Source organism: Manis pentadactyla, chromosome 16, assembly GCF_030020395.1.
Source record: "Manis pentadactyla isolate mManPen7 chromosome 16, mManPen7.hap1, whole genome shotgun sequence".
In the NCBI taxonomy this organism is placed as follows: domain Eukaryota; kingdom Metazoa; phylum Chordata; class Mammalia; order Pholidota; family Manidae; genus Manis; species Manis pentadactyla.
This window is the reverse complement of record NC_080034.1, coordinates 35,781,757-35,800,050: the sequence shown is the minus strand read 5'-3', so window position 1 is coordinate 35,800,050 and position 18,294 is coordinate 35,781,757. Positions and strand designations below refer to the sequence as shown.

Here is an 18,294-nt window from a genome sequence, read left to right as displayed (position 1 = left end):
GTGCTGCAGCAATCTGAGGTATAAATACAGACTTGCCTGCCTCAGGGTTAGAGAGCCGCGGGTTGGGAGTTGATTGCATTTCCTTACCCTCTTCATTTTGACCAATAAGGTCAAACTAGGTACCAACTAGGACAGGAAGGAGAAACTCAGGGTGCTTGACAAATAACACTATCCTTTAACTAAGCACTCTCGATGAGCAGGGTGTTCCCATTGTGATTATAATCATATTTTTCTTCGCATTCCCCTGAAAGGGTGGCAACAGGGTCTCTACTTGTTGAACAGATCAGCAAAGACCAAAGAGATGGAAACGGAACTTCCACAAGAACCTGGGAGATACGGCTCTCGGGAGAGGAAAGAGCCAACATTATTCATGATAGTGGCGGGTAAACCTGGTTATCTTTTGTTTCCGCAGTAGGAACTCTTCCTTGCCTGTAGAAATACGTCTATTGTAGGAAATTCTTTTGCCCTGGCTTTGGCTTTTGTAGATTATGTAGGCATAGGTGGTGACAAAGAATATCCAGAAACAGTGCATGAGTATGCGGGACACTAAGCCAAACCAGCGCGTGATTCTGACCTCTCTGATATTAGAATTACCGTTGGTAAGGATCTGTAGCACAATGTTCATAGCTTCATAGAAAAGGATCCAGAAGACGTAGATCACCAAGCCCTGGTACACCTGGGCATATACTGAGTATAGGAGGAAGCAGCTGATGATGATGGTGATGGTGATGGACGATAGGAAGAGGACGATATTCCAACTCCAGCAGATGAATAACTGATTGATCGGGGCACTTCCACCCTGGTCCGTAGCGTTAATCACAGAGCAATTGCCACTCCTTATGTACTTCTGTTCGAAGATGAGGTACATGTCAGTGGCCATAATGGTAAAGACCCCTGATAACACGGTGCCCGTTCTGGGGGTCATCCCGCACCAGTGCTGCTGCTTCATGTGGAGACCTCCTGTGAAGGCAAACAACATGAGAGAGAATCCTGGGTCCCGCCAGTGTAGGGTGTCTGCCTCATTCCCGAGTCACCCTGGAGAAATGCTAGAGAGAGATCTGGAAACCAGGGAGTAAAAGCTTTGGGAAGACGGAAGCCTGTTTAAAATGGATGGGGAGTGTGAGTAGGGAGGAGGGATGAAGCAGTCCGGGGCTGGGGGCCGTGAGCAGACGACACAGAGAGGTGGGCCTCAGCCCTGGCTTCACATTAGAATCACTGGAAGTACCCATGCCCATGCCCCGCTCCACACCAATTAGAACATTTTCTGGGTGGGCCCCAGACCTCAGTCTTTTTCGAAATTTCCCAATGATTTTCATTTGTAGCCAGTATTGGAAAACACTGACTAGAAAAGGATAGTTTAAATTATGCTCTTGAGAGGGGCGGAAGATGGCGGCATGAGTAGAGCAGCGGAAATCTCCTCCCAAAACCACATATATCTATGAAAATATAACAAAGACAACCCTTCCTAGAATAAAGACCAGAGGACACAGGACAATATCCAGACCACATCCGCACCTGAGAGAACCCAGCGCCTCGCGAAGGAGGTAAGATACAATCCCTGGCCCGGCGGGAGCCTAGCGCCCATCCCCCCAGATCCCGGCGGGAGAGGAGCAGGCAGAGCGGGAGGGAGACGGAGCCCAGGACTGCCGAGCACCCAGCCCCAGCCATCCGGGCCAGAGTGCAGGGCGCTCGATACTAGGAAAACAGGGCAGCAAGAACAGTGAGCAGGCACCGGAGGCTGGGCGACTGAGGGCATAAGAAAAGCGCGCGACCATTTTTTTTTTTTTGCTTTTTTGCTGTTTTGTTTTGGCGAGCGCTTTTTGGAAGTCTTAAAGGGATAGGGACTCCAATACCAGGGAAACAGGGCAGAAAGACCGGTGAGCAGAGGCCTGAGGCTGGCACCGGAGAATAAAGAAAAACGAGCGACCACCTTTTTTTTTTTTATTAAAAACTTTTTTTTTTTTTAATTAAAAATTTTTTTTTTTTTTTTTTTTTGGTGGTCGTTGTTTTGTTTTGGCGGGTGCTTTTTGGAAGTCTTAAAGGGGCAGGGCGGGTCACTTAATCCAGAGGTAGGGAATCCGGGGATCTCTGGGCACCCTAACCCCTGGGCTGCAGGGAGCAGGGAGGCCCCTTACGGAGATAAATTGCCTCCCAGCCGCTCCTGCTCCAACGCGACTCCACCACTTTGGAGCAGCTGCCCGAGCCAGGCCACGCCCACAGCAACAGCGGAGATTAACTCCATAGCAGCCAGGCAGGAAGCAGAAACCCTGTCTGCGCGCAGTTGCGCAGCAGAAGCCACTAGAGGTCGCTGTTCTCCCAGGAGAGGAGGGCCACAAACCAACAAGAAAGGAAGTCCTTCCAGCCGTCACTCGTCCCAGCTCTGCAGACTATTCCTATCACCATGAAAAGGCAAAGCTACAGGCAGACAAAGATCACAGAGACAACACCAGAGAAGGAGACAGACCTAACCAGTCTTCCTGAAAAAGAATTCAAAATAAGAATCATAAACATGCTGACAGAGATGCAGAGAAATACGCAAGAGAAATGGGATGAAGTCCGGAAGGAGATCACAGATGCCAGAAAGGAGATCGCAGAAATGAAACAAACTCTGGAAGGGTTTATAAGCAGAATGGATAGAATGCAAGAGGCCATTGATGGAATTGAAATCAGAGAACAGGAACGCATAGAAGCTGACATAGAGAGAGACAAAAGGATCTCCAGGAATGAAACAATATTAAGAGAACTGTGTGACCAATCCAAAAGGAACAATATCCGTATTATAGGGGTCCCAGAAGAAGAAGAGAGAGGAAAAGAGATGGAAAGTATCTTAGAAGAAATAATTGCTGAAAACTTCCCCACACTGGGGGAGGAAATAATCGAACAGACCACGGAAATACACAGAACCCCCAACAGAAAGGATCCAAGAAGGGCAACACCAAGACACATAATAATTAAAATGGCCAAGATCAAGGACAAGGAAAGAGTGTTAAAGGCAGCTAGAGAGAAAAAGGTCACCTATAAAGGGAAACCCATCAGGCTAACGTCAGATTTCTCAACAGAAACCCTACAGGCCAGAAGAGAATGGCATGATATATTTAATACAATGAAACAGAAGGGCCTTGAACCAAGGATACTGTATCCAGCACGACTATCATTCAAATATGACGGTGGGATTAAACAATTCCCAGACAAACAAAAGCTGAGGGAATTTGCTTCCCACAAACCACCTCTACAGAACTTCTTACAGGGACTGCTCTAGATGGGAGCACTCCTAGAAAGAGCACAGCACAAAACACCCAACATATGAAGAATCGAGGAGGAGGAACAAGAAGGGAGAGAAGAAAAGAATCTCCAGACAGTGTATATAACAGCTCAATAAGCGAGCTAAGTTAGGCAGTAAGATACTAAAGAGGCTAACCTTGAACCTTTGGTAACCACGAATTTAAAGCCTGCAATGGCAATAAGTACATATCTTTCAATAGTCACCCTAAATGTTAATGGGTTGAATGCACCAATCAAAAGACACAGAGTAACAGAATGGATAAAAAAGCAAGACCCATCTATATGCTGCTTACAAGAAACTCACCTCAAACCCAAAGACATGTACAGACTAAAAGTCAAGGGATGGAAAAACATATTTCAAGCAAACAACAGCGAGAAGAAAGCAGGGTTTGCAGTACTAATATCAGACAAAATAGACTTCAAAACAAAGAAAGTAACAAGAGATAAAGAAGGACACTACATAATGATAAAGGGCTCAGTCAAACAAGAGGATATAACCATTCTAAATATATATGCACCCAACACAGGAGCACCAGCATATGTGAAACAAATACTAACAGAACTAAAGGGGGATATAGACTGCAGTGCATTCATTCTAGGAGACTTAAACACACCACTCACCCCAAAGCATAGATCCACTGGGCAGAAAATAAGTAAGGACACGGAAGCACTGAACAACACAGTAGAGCAGATGAACCTAATAGACATCTATAGAACTCTACATCCAAAAGCAGCAGGATATACATACTTCTCAAGTGCACATGGAACATTCTCCAGAATAGACCACATACTAGGCCACAAAAAGAGCCTCAGAAAATTCCAAAAGATTGAAATCCTACCAACCAACTTTTCAGACCACAAAGGCATAAAACTAGAAATAAACTGTACAAAGAAAGCAAAGAGGCTCACAAACACATCGAGGCTTAACAACACGCTCCTAAATAATCAATGGATCAATGACCAAATCAAAATGGAGATCCAGCAATATATGGAAACAAATGACAACAACAACACTAAGCCCCAACTTCTGTGGGACACAGCAAAAGCAGTCTTAAGAGGAAAGTATATAGCAATCCAAGCATATTTAAAAAAGGGAGAACAATCCCAAATGAATGGTCTAATGTCACAATTATCGAAATTGGAAAAAGAAGAACAGATGAGGCCTAAGGTCAGCAGAAGGAGGGACATAATAAAGATCAGAGAAGAAATAAATAAAAATTGAGAAGAATAAAACAATAGCAAAAATCAATGAAACCAAGAGCTGGTTCTTCGAGAAAATAAACAAAATAGATAAGCCTCTAGCCAGACTTATTAAGAAGAAAAGAGAGTCAACACAAATCAACAGTATCAGAAACGAGAAAGGAAAAATCACGACGGACCCCATGGAAATGCAAAGAATTATGGAGAATACTATGAAAACCTATATGCTAACAAGCTGGGAAACCTAGGAGAAATGGACAACTTCCTAGAAAAATACAACCTTCCAAGATTGACTCACGAAGAAACAGAAAATCTAAACAGACCAATTACCAGCAACGAAATTGAAGCGGCAATCAAAAAACTACCAAAGAACAAAACCCCCGGGCCAGATGGATTTACCTCGGAATTTTATCAGACATACAGGGAAGACATAATACCCATTCTCCTTAAATTTTTCAAAAAATAGAGGAGGAGGGGATACTCCCAAACTCATTCTATGAAGCTAACATCACCCTAATACCAAAACCAGGCAAAGACCCCACCAAAAAAGAAAACTACAGACCAATATCCCTGATGAACGTAGATGCAAAAATACTCAAAAAAAATATTAGCAAACCGAATTCAAAAATACATCAAAAGGATCATACACCATGACCAAGTGGGATTCATCCCAGGGATGCAAGGATGGTACAACATTCGAAAGTCCATCAACATCATCCACCACATCAACAAAAAGAAAGACAAAAACCACATGATCATCTCCATAGATGCTAAAAAAGCATTTGACAAAGTTCAACATCCATTCATGTTAAAAACTCTCAGCAAAATGGGAATAGAGGGCAAGTACCTCAACATAATAAAGGCCATCTATGATAAACTGACAGCCAACATTATATTGAACAGCGAGAAGCTGAAAGCATTTCCTCTGAGATCGGGAACTAGACAGGGATGCCCACTCTCCCCACTGTTATTTAACATAGTACTGGAGGTCCTAGCCACGGCAATCAGACAAAATAAAGAAATACAAGGAATCCAGATTGGTAAAGAAGAAGTTAAACTGTCACTATTTGCAGATGACATGATACTGTACATAAAAAACCCTAAAGACTCCACCCCAAAACTACTAGAACTGATATCAGAATACAGCAAAGTTGCAGGATACAAAATCAACACACAGAAATCTGTGGCTTTCCTATATACTAACAATGAACCAACAGAAAGAGAAATCAGGAAAACAACTCCATTCACAATTGCATCAAAAAAAAAATACCTAGGAATAAACCTAACCAAAGAAGTGAAAGACTTATACTCTGAAAACTACAAGTCACTCTTAAGAGAAATTAAAGGGGACACTAACAGATGGAAACTCATCCCATGCTCGTGGCTAGGAAGAATTAATATCGTCAAAATGGCCATCCTGCCCAAAGCAATATACAGATTTGATGCAATCCCTATGAAACTACCAGCAACATTCTTCAATGAACTGGAACAAATAATTCAAAAATTCATATGGAAACACCAAAGACCCCGAATAGCCAAAGCAATCCTGAGAAAGAAGAATAAAGTAGGGGGGATCTCACTCCCCAACTTCAAGCTCTACTATAAAGCCATAGTAATCAAGACAATTTGGTACTGGCACAAGAGCAGAGCCACAGACCAATGGAACAGACTAGAGAATCCAGACATTAACTCAGACATATATGGTCAATTAATATTTGATAAAGGAGCCATGGACATACAATGGCGAAATGACAGTCTCTTCAACAGATGGTGCTGGCAAAACTGGACAGCTACATGTAGGAGAATGAAACTGGACCATCGTCTAACCCCATATACAAAAGTAAACTCAAAATGGATCAAAGACCTGAATGTAAGCCATGAAACCATTAAACTCTTGGAAGAAAACATAGGCAAAAACCTCTTAGACATAAACATGAGTGACCTCTTCTTGAACATATCTCCCCGGGCAAGGAAAACAACAGCAAAAATGAACAAGTGGGACTATATTAAGCTGAAAAGCTTCTGTACAGCAAAGGACACCATCAATAGAACAAAAAGGAACCCTACAGTATGGGAGAATATCTTTGAAAATGACACATCCGATAAAGGCTTGACATCCAGAATATATAAAGAGCTCACACGCCTCAACAAACAAAAAACAAATAACCCAATTAAAAAATGGGCAAAGGAACTGAACAGACGGTTCTCCAAAAAAGAAATACAGATGGCCAACAGACACATGAAAAGATGCTCCACATCGCTAATTATCAGAGAAATGCAAATTAAAACTACAATGAGGTATCACCTCACACCAGTAAGGATGGCTGCCATCCAAAAGACAAACAACAACAAATGTTGGCGAGGCTGTGGAGAAAGGGGAACCCTCCTACACTGCTGGTGGGAATGTAAACTTGTTCAACCATTGTGGAAAGCAGTATGGAGGTACATCAAAATGCTCAAAACAGACTTACCATTTGACCCAGGAATTGCACTCCTAGGAATTTACCCTAAGAATGCAGCAATCAAGTATGAGAAAGATCAGTGCACCCCTATGTTTATCGCAGCACTATTTACAATAGCCAAGAATTGGAAGCAACCTAAATGTCCATCGATAGATGAATGGATAAAGAAGATGTAGTACATATACACAATGGAATACTACTCAGCCATAAGAAAAGGGCAAATCCAACCATTTGCAGCAACATGGATGGAGCTGGAGGGTATTTTGCTCAGTGAAACAAGCCAAGCAGAGAAAGAGAAATACCAAATGATTTCACTCATCTGTGGAATATAAGAACAAAGGAAAAACTGAAGGAACAAAACAGCAGCAGAATCACAGAACTCAAGAATGGACTAACAGGTACCAAAGGGAAAGGGACTGGGGAGGATGGGTGGGTAGGGAGGGATAAGGGGGGGAGAAGTAGGGGGGTATTAAGATTAGCATCCATAGCGGGGTGGGAGAAAGGGGAGGGCTGTACAACACAGAGAAGGCAAGTAGTGATTCTACAACAGGTTGCTACGCTGATGGACAGTGACTGTAAAGGAGTATATAGGGGGGACCTGGTATAGGGGAGAGCCTAGTAAACAAAGTATTCGTCATGTAAGTGTAGATTAATGATTAAAAAAAAAATGCAGTTCCTATGTGGTGACCTCTAATGAGTTCTACACAATGATATAAAGGACATATAAAAGTGTAGGCAAAGGGTCTGTTTGTGTTTATACAGAGGATCAAAGCCTAATTTGGCTACCCCGAAAATGAACTAAGAAACGATATGAAAGAGAACTTCCAACATCACCACTCTCGGGAAGACTCATGCCAGAAGATGATCATCAAAAAACCCCAACAAAGATCCACGCACTACTACAGCTGTAGATGCACTCATCCCACCAGCTCCTGGACTTGCCATGGGAATGAGGAAGGAGATATCTAAGCTGGCCTGTGCATACAGTAAAACAACAAATTTGACTGGATCTATACTGTTGGAACTCAACCAAGAATTAGGAGAAGTGCAAATTGTAGCGCTCCAAAATCTTACAACTACAGACTATTTACTGTTAAAAGAACATATGGGATGTGAACAGTGCCCAGGAATGGGTTGTTTTAATTTGTCTGATTTTTCTCAAACTACTCAAATTCAGTTAGATAATAACCATCATATCATTGATAAGTTTTCACAAATGCCTAGGGTGCCTAACTGGTTTTCTTGGTTTCACTGGAGATGGCTGGTAATTACAGGTATGCTTTGGTTATGTAACTATACTCCTATTATGTTAATGTGTATGCGCAATTTAAGTAGTAGCTTAAAATCTATACATGCTGAAGTTACTCTACAAGAAGATATGTCAAAGAAATAATCAATCTTCCCATGTTTTCTCCCGCCTGCTACTTCTATAGCTTTTCTTCTTTCTTCCTAATTACAACGAATTCTTAAATAGAATTCGTGCCTCATATCAAATTTACCGAGTATCATAACTCCTCCAAGTGATAAAGATACCTCAAGACAAATGCTGGGCATAGAAGCCACAGGGCATAAATATGCAAAGAAATAAAAAGCTAACCATTTCAAACAATAAGGCTTCTCTCTCACTTACCAACTTAACATTTCCCTGTATGGCCCCGGAAGATGACTGGTTAGCCAGAGACGGGTAAGATTCCTCAAGGGAGGAACAACCTAAGACAGGCACAGTCGCAGGGGGGTCATCAAGTGAGAAATCGGGGATCAACAGAGGTGAGGCTTAGAACCTCACCCCCCCTGTTCTGAGAGAAATCTTCTGCATATGTGGATGTTTTATTGCCCTTGTCTAGCTTGGATTAACACATAGTCTACAGGCACACACCTGATCATCTACATTTGCTCTCTTACAACACTAAACTATGTTTTCTACCTTTATGTTGTATCTACCTACCACTTCAGCATCTTATTAAAAATAATAAAGAGAGAAATGTGGTATCCACATATAAATCAAGTATAAAAATCAAATGTGTATTCATATTTGAACTGACTGTTTATAGTTCATAATGCATGAGCAAAACCAAAAGTTTCTGTGATGACTGCCCTTGTACTGTTCACCAAGTAACTTATTCACTATGTAAGAATTTGTTCTCCATGTAAGAACTTGTTCGTTATGCTTCAGAAGATTGGAGACTGACGAAAATTAGGCTTGGGGTGGATTAATGATTGTGCATTGAGCATTGACTCCCCTATACAGAATTTTATTGTGGTTAACAACCATTTGATCAATAAATATGAGAGATGCCCTAACAACAACAACCAAGAAAAAGTACACACTTCCAATTGTAAAATAAATAAGCAACCGGGATGTAATGTATAGCATAAGGAATATAGTCAAAATATTGTAACAACTTGGTATGGTGATAGCTGGTACTTAGAATTATCATGTATATAAATGTTGAATCACTGTGTTGTACACCTGAAACTAATGTAATGTAATACTGTGTGTCAACTACCCTTCAATAAAAAATAATTATCTAAAAAAAAAAAAAAAAAAAAAGAAAGTCCATCAACATCATCCACCACATCAACAAAAAGAAAGACAAAAACCACATGATCATCTCCATAGATGCTAAAAAAGCATTTGACAAAGTTCAACATCCATTCATGTTAAAAACTCTCAGCCAAATGGGAATAGAGGGCAAGTACCTCAACATAATAAAGGCCATCTATGATAAACTGACAGCCAACATTATATTGAACAGCGAGAAGCTGAAAGCATTTCCTCTGAGATCGGGAACTAGACAGGGATGCCCACTCTCCCCACTGTTATTTAACATAGTACTGGAGGTCCTAGCCACGGCAATCAGACAAAATAAAGAAATACAAGGAATCCAGATTGGTAAAGAAGAAGTTAAACTGTCACTATTTGCAGATGACATGATACTGTACATAAAAAACCCTAAAGACTCCACCCCAAAACTACTAGAACTGATATCAGAATACAGCAAAGTTGCAGGATACAAAATCAACACACAGAAATCTGTGGCTTTCCTATATACTAACAATGAACCAACAGAAAGAGAAATCAGGAAAACAACTCCATTCACAATTGCATCAAAAAAAAAAAATACCTAGGAATAAACCTAACCAAAGAAGTGAAAGACTTATACTCTGAAAACTACAAGTCACTCTTAAGAGAAATTAAAGGGGACACTAACAGATGGAAACTCATCCCATGCTCGTGGCTAGGAAGAATTAATATCGTCAAAATGGCCATCCTGCCCAAAGCAATATACAGATTTGATGCAATCCCTATGAAACTACCAGCAACATTCTTCAATGAACTGGAACAAATAATTCAAAAATTCATATGGAAACACCAAAGACCCCGAATAGCCAAAGCAATCCTGAGAAAGAAGAATAAAGTAGGGGGGATCTCACTCCCCAACTTCAAGCTCTACTATAAAGCCATAGTAATCAAGACAATTTGGTACTGGCACAAGAGCAGAGCCACAGACCAATGGAACAGACTAGAGAATCCAGACATTAACCCAGACATATATGGTCAATTAATATTTGATAAAGGAGCCATGGACATACAATGGCGAAATGACAGTCTCTTCAACAGATGGTGCTGGCAAAACTGGACAGCTACATGTAGGAGAATGAAACTGGACCATTGTCTAACCCCATATACAAAAGTAAACTCAAAATGGATCAAAGACCTGAATGTAAGCCATGAAACCATTAAACTCTTGGAAGAAAACATAGGCAAAAACCTCTTAGACATAAACATGAGTGACCTCTTCTTGAACATATCTCCCCGGGCAAGGAAAACAACAACAAAAATTAGTAAGTGGGACTATATTAAGCTGAAAAGCTTCTGTACAGCAAAAGACACCATCAATAGAACAAAAAGGAACCCTACAGTATGGGAGAATATATTTGAAAATGACACATCCGATAAAGGCTTGACATCCAGAATATATAAAGAGCTCACACGCCTCAACAAACAAAAAACAAATAACCCAATTAAAAAATGGGCAGAGGAACTGAACAGACAGTTCTCCAAAAAAAAAGAAATAAATTATGCTCTTACCTCTCCTAGTATTGCCTTGGTCAACCATTGCTGCATCCTGATGAGGACGATTGGCTGCACTTTTCCAGACCTTGAGTGCAGGAGTCTCAGGAGAAAAACCAGGGCAGCACAATAGCCCTGCTGGAGTGAGGAGTTGATGAAAACAAGTGGGCACCCACTGGCTTTGAGCAATCAGTACTCCACTACATTTCACAACAATACTCTGAAAGGTATACGTCAAGGGATATTTAGAGCCTTAGGATAGAATAATCTGATAATAGCAAAGAAAAAAGCAATAGTGAGCTAAGTGTTCAACTCAAGAAGTTAGTGGGGAAAACCAACAATATGAACAACAAAAAGGAAGAAGAAAACAGCAGAAATCAATGAAAAGGAAATGAAGGTAAAGTAGAGGGACTTCTGGTTGGTTAGGCTATTGGGGACAATTTGCTGCTAAAAACAACTAAAAATGCAGGATAAAATCATTAAAAAATATTCTTAGAGGCATAGAGATGCTGACAAGGTAGGAGGTTAGAGGTAAATTATATGGGAGATGAGGACTGGGATAGGTAAGCAACCATGGAAGTCAGTTTTGCTCTGAGGGTATTTGCCAATCTGGGCAAATTTGAAGTTCATCATGACAGCTCTGTAGGGCAAGGAGGAAAAAAAACAAAGCTCAGGGTCCACCAAGGTGAGGACTCTTATTAGAAGGTCTTCCCTCCACTAGTTGTCGCCCCACAAAAGGCTATGATTAAAGGTAAATCAAAGAATCCCACATCTTTCTCCTAAGAGATGACAAGGAAAGTTAACTTCTGAACATATGGGGAGAAAACTCTCCTTGAGATACTGTAACCATTATTGACTTTTTTTGTGGATTCGTAGCCCAAAATACATGAGGAATTAAAAAAAAAACTTTTAAGTGTAAGTTCTAAGACAGTCCTGAACTCGAAGTGTCTCTAAGTGCCTGGCAGAAGCAAACTCAAATCCTCTCTGGAGGAATCCATCTTTGTGCTGGTCCTCAAATAATCTCTATCAGTCATTTTTCAGGGACAATGACTACTAAACAGTTAAAAAGAAAAAGCACACAAGAAACAGGGCACTGTGAGTGAGAACCAGCAAAAATGACAGACAGAAGAAACAGAACTGCAAAAATACCAAAATATGAAACGATTATGATTACTATATATTTTGCACTATTTAAAAGCTTTATTTTTGATTGCAGTAAAATGCACATAAAATTTACCATCTGAATAATTTTTTTCAGGTATCAGTGATATACAACCTTATGCTTAGATTTCACTTGAACAACATTGCGGTTACTGCATTCCCCCTATTATCAAGTCCCCACTACATACCCCATTACAGTCACTGTCCATCAGCATAGTTGCTGTACTTCCTTCCCCATGCCCCTCCCACATTGTGTGTGCTAATCATAATGCCCCTTAATCCTCTTATCACTCCCTTCCCACCCAAGGTTGCTTCCATTTCTTGGCTATTATAAATAGTGCTGCAATAAACATAGGGGTGCATACGTCTTTTTTTAGAATTTTTAAATTTTGGTATCATTAATGTACAACTACATGAGCAACATTATGGTTACTAGACTCCCCCCATTATCAAGTCCCCACCACATAACCCATTACAGTCACTGTCCATCAGTGTAGTAAGATGCTATTCAATCACTACTTGTCTTCTCTGTGTTATACAGCCCTCCCTGTACTCCCCCCCTTACATTTATGTGTGTTAATGTAATGGCCCTTTTTCTCCCTTATCCCTCCCTTCCCACCCACCCTCCCCAGTCCCTTTCCCTTTGGTAACTGTTAGTCCATTCTTGGGTTCTGTGAATTTTCTGTGGTCTTGTTCCTTCAGTTTTTGCTTTGTTCTTATACTCCACAGATGAGTGAAATCATTTGGTACTTGTCTTTCTCCATCTGGCTTATTTCACTGAGCATAATACCCTCTAGCTTCATCCAGGTTGTTACAAATGGTAGGATTTGTTTTCTTCTTATGGCTGAATAATATTCCATTGTGTACATGTAACCACATCTTCTTTATCCATTCATCTACTGATGGACACTTACGTTGCTTCCATCTCTTGGCTATTGTAAATAGTGCTGCGATAAACATAGGGGTGCATATGTCTTTTTCAAACTGGGCTCTGCATTCTTAGGGTAAATTCCTAGGAGTGGAATTCCTGGATCAAATGGTATTCCTATTTTTAGTTTTTTGAGGAACCTCCATACTGCTTTCCACAATGGTTGAACTAATTTACATTCCCACCAGCAGTGTAGGAGGGTTCCCCTTTCTCCACATCCTTGCCAACATTTGTTGTTGTTTGCCTTTGGATGTTGGCCATCCTAATTGGTGTGAGGTGATATCTCATTGTGGTTTTAATTTGCATTTCTCTGATGATTAGCGATGTGGAGCATCTTTTCATGTGCTTGTTGGCCATCTGAATTTCTTCTTTGGAGAAGTGTCTGTTCAGATACTCTGTCCATTTTTTAATTGGGTTATTTGCTTTTTGTTTGTTGAGGTGCATGAGCTCTTTATATAATTTGGATGTCAACCCCTTATCAGGTATGTCATTTATGAATATATTCTCCCATATTGTAGGATGTTTTTCTGTTCTACTGATGGTATCCTTTGCAGTACAGAGCTTTTTAGTTTGATATAGTCCCACTTGTTCATTTTTGCTTTTGTTTCCCTTGTCTGGGGAGATATGTTCATGAAGAAGTTGCTCATGTTTATGGAGCTCATGTCCAAGAGATTTTTGCCTATATTTTTTTCTAAGAGTTTTATGGTTTCATAACTTACATTCAGGTCTTTGATCCATTTTGAGTTTACTTTTGTGTATGGAGGTAGACAATAATCCAGTTTCATTCTCTTACATGTAGCTGTCCAGTTTTGCCAACACCAACTGTTGAAGAGGCTGTCATTTCCCCCTTGTGTATCCATGGCTCCTTTATCATATATCAATTGATCATATATGCTTGGGTTAATATCTGGGCTCTCTATTCTGTTCCACTGGTCTATGGGTCTGTTCTTGTGCCAGTACCAAATTGTCTTGATTACTGTGGCTTTGTAGTAGAGCTTGAAGTCAGGGAGTGTAATTATCCCTGCTTTATTCTTCCTTCTCAGGATTGCTTTGGCTATTCAGGGTCTTTTGTCATTCCATATGAATTTTAGAACTATTTGCTCTAGTTCATTGAAGAATGCTGTAGGTATTTTGATAGGGATTGCATTGAATCTGTGGATTGCTTTAGGCAGGATGGCCATTTTGACAACATTAATTCTTCTTAGCCAAGAGCATGGGATGAATTTCCATTTATTAGTGTCCTCTTTAATTCTTGTAAGAGTATCTTGTAGTTTTCAGGGTATAGGTCTTTCACTTCCTTGATTAGGTTTATTCCTAGGTATTTTATTCTTTTTGATGCAATTGTGAATGGAATTGTTTTCCTGATTTCTCTCTCTGCTAGTTCATCGTTAGTGTATAGGAATGCAACAGATTCCTGTGTATTAAGTTTGTATCCTGCAACTTTGCTGAATTCAGATATTAGATCTAGTAATTTTAGAGTAGATTCTTTAGGTTTTTTTATGTACAATATCATGTCATCTGCAAACAGGTACAGTTTGATTTCTTCCTTGCCAATCTGGATGCCTTTTATTTCTTTGTGTTGTCTGATTGCTGTGGCTAGGACCTTCAGTACTATGTTGAATAAAAGTGGGGAGAGTGGGCATCCTTGTCTTGTTACTGATCTTAAAGGAAAAGCTTTCAGCTTCTCACTGTTAAGTATAATGTTGGCTGTGGATTTGTCATATATGGCCTTTATTATGTTGAGGTACTTGCCCTCTATACCCATTTTGTCGAGAGTTTTTATCATGAATGGATGTTGAATTTTGTCGAATGCTTTTTCAGCATCTATGGAGATGATCACGTGGTTTTTGTCTTTCTTTTTGTTGATGTGGTGGATGATGTTGATGGATTTTTGAATGTTGTACCATCCTTGCATCCCTGAGATGAATCCCACTTGATCATGATGGATGATCTTTTTGATGTATTTTTGAATTCGGTTTGCTAATATTTTGTTGAGTATTTTTGTTCATCAGGGATATTGGTCTGTAATTTTCTTTTTTTGTGGTGTCTTTGCCTGGTTTTGGTATTAGAGTGTGATCAGGACTTTGAAGCCAAGTTCTGATTTATCTCCCAAGTAATCTTCAATTTTATAGAAACTTTGACTCATTTTATGATTTGGCTCATTCTAAATTAATGGCACCTGTAGATTTAATTTCTAGCAGTTTCCCTTAAGTTGTGACTAATTGGTGTTTCCTATTGCTACTGTAACAAATTACCACAAACTTAATGACTTAAAACAACACAAATTGGTATCACAGTTCTGTAGTTAAGTGCTGGTTGCTTGAAGACTCAATTGGTTTCTCTGCTTCAGGTTTCACACAGAAGAAATCAAGGTGTCATTGGCTGGTTGGATTCTTATTGGAAGGCTCTGGGGAAGAATGTAATTCCAAATTCTTTTAGACTGTGGCCATATTCAGCTCCTTGCAGTTGTAGGACTGAGGTCCCCATTTCCTTGTGGGATATCAGCTGAGGGCCACCCTCTTCTCCTAGAGGTCTCCCTCTGGGTTACTCTGATTAATGTTACTTGTGATGCTGTAGTCTTGATGCAGCCATGGATGATGATACAGCCACATCGGGAGTTTGGGAAGAAAGGCAGTGGGTAAATGTGTAGGGGATAAGAAGCCCTCATCTAGCAGGATGGGAAATCAATAGATAATGTCTGAAAATGATTAATCAAGAAATATCAGTAAAAAAATATATAATTTAGAGATAAAAAGGTAAGCAGGAGGGGAAATAGAAGAATTGAAGTGGTTGTCTGTTGAAGTATGACTAGGGGTGATGGTGTGGAGGATTGCTATTTTTATTACTTACTGTCTATAAGTATTATTACTACACATACACAATTTTAATAAAAATAAATTTATGAATATATAATTATTTCATGAGTTCCTGATAAGTGCAGATAATTAAATAAATCCCATTAGTTCCCTTTATGCTGGTGTAGCTTTCTTTAATATGGTATCTTCCTAGCCCCAGAAAGGGTTAAGCTGGCATCATGAAAGCAGCTGGATAACTCTATTGTAGTCTAACCCAAGAGCTAAAAATGTTACTGTGAAAAGTAGTTAGTGACAGTTCCAAGTCTTTTCTTTTTACTTGTCAAATTTTCTGAAAAGGACACATTATTTCAACTACTACACAACTAGAGGTGATTCTGATCCCATCTTTGATGATTTATAGATTTTTAAATGGTTTTCAATTAAAGGTATCTCTACATGGATTTTAAAATATACTAGAAAAACAAAAAAATTATATATAAAAAATAGCAAAATATTGTAAAAGAGTTGGTTTTTATCCTTCCACTTCACGTTAACGTCAAATTTTTTGAACTCGATAGAAGTGTGTAATGTTTATTTCAAAATATTCTTTGTGTTTTAGGCCCTGAACTAAGCTTTCATCATAGTTGGGCAGGTCTTATCTAGATGAGTCTAGTCCTTTCTGAGTTGGGCACTGGCAGGTATTTTTTGAAAGCACTGCCCTCCCAGATTAAGTCCCAGGATTGGGGGAATGAGTTGAATAGTCATGTCCTGAGCCATCAAGGGTATCCTGAAAATGTGAAGGAAGAAGTAGATGGTAGACAATTGTAAGGGAGGCATCAGGGTTCAGGACAGCAAATTTTCAAGTCAGATGGCCAGGGTTCAAATCTTGGTTTCTCTATTTTCTGTGTACTATTCTTTCCAGGCCTCAGCTTCCACATCATTGAATTGGGTGGGCCAGTTCCTTTTTTTTTTTCTTTTTACTAATTTTACTAGCTTGCATTACAAATTACCCTAAAATTTAGTAGCATAAGACAACCTTTTATTTTGAACATGGCTTCTTTGGGTGAGGACTTTGGACACAACACAGGGGGTAGCTTTAACACTGTGCAGGAATTTGGATGAGGCATATCCAGGATGATTTGTCACCACTCAAGAACTTGGGGCCTCTCCCTGAAGACTTGTTCACTCACATGTCTGGCAGTTGTGGCTGGCTGTTAGTTGGGGGGTGTCAGTTCCTCTCTGTAGGGGGCTTGCCATGTGGTCTGTCTGCGTGGGCTCATTTGGGCCTGCTGACTAGCTTCCCCAGAGTGAGCATCCCAGAGCCAGTGAGCCAGTGGCTGCTGTTACTGCTCTTTCTTAATTTAGCCACATAAGTCTCATGGCATCGCATATAATGCACTCCATTCTTTAGGAGTGGTCATATTCAAGGGGAGAGGAATTAGAGTCAACCTTTTCTAGAAGGAGTGTTAAAGAATTTGCCAAAGCACAGGGGATTCTGGTTATCCCAGTGGTCATGACACAAGTTCCTGCATTTGCCAGGTTGCCCAGGAAAGACAACAAGAATATTAGCACCAATGAACTGACATTCCTCACCCCTTCCCAAACCTTGAACATTTCCTCTTGGCTGAAACTAAGGGCTCTCTGTGTGCACTAAGCCCATCAAATCAGTCTGTATGGGTCAGCTTCTCTCTGTTAGCTCAGTGTAAATAGCTGACAACACAAGACAAATCAATTGCCAAGCATGATTGCCAGTCTTGCAGAAGAGGCAGCCCTTAAAAATAATATAGAAAAACTGTTCAAATTACTTAATGCTATTAGCAAACTTGGATGTGACAGAGTTAGACCAGTTAATAGCCAGAAAAAAAATATCAGTAAGAATGTAATAAGTGCTTCAATAAAGAATGGCTTGAGTGATATGAATACACTGCTACATATTAATGGGATGTTAAACGCTGGTCAGAATGGACTGTTGCAACACGCAATATGAATTAATCCCAACAATGAAATAGTAAGTGAAAAAGGACCAATGAAGACACAGTTTAAGACAACTGCAGATAGAAACCAATACATCATATGTCAAATACACTTCAATTAAAAAAAAAACATTAAAAATTCCACCTTCCAAAAAGAAAAAAAAACCAACTACAGATATATATTATACAAACACACAGATACACACACACTTTTTAGGACTATATAGATACAATGACACTGTAAAACTATATAAGGAAACTATAAGAAAAGGAAGGAAGAACTGAGGATTCTAGATGATGATCATCTCAGGCCAGGGGTGGAAGTGAAATGGGTTGGACAGATGTACAGTCAGATCCAAATTACTGACAAGATCCTAACATTACTTAAGGTGGAGGACTTGAGGGTACCTATTACATT

At 39.9% G+C, this 18,294-nt stretch overlaps 1 protein-coding gene across 1 annotated transcript; it reads right to left on the bottom strand.

Moving 5' to 3' along the window:
* Window positions 1-364: 364 nt before the first annotated feature.
* TMEM217 (transmembrane protein 217) lies at window positions 365-949 on the bottom strand. Its single transcript, XM_036916149.2, has one exon. The coding sequence runs from the start codon at window positions 947-949 to the stop codon at window positions 365-367; it is 585 nt and encodes a 194-aa protein (XP_036772044.1).
* Between the last annotated feature and the right edge of the window lie 17,345 nt (window positions 950-18,294).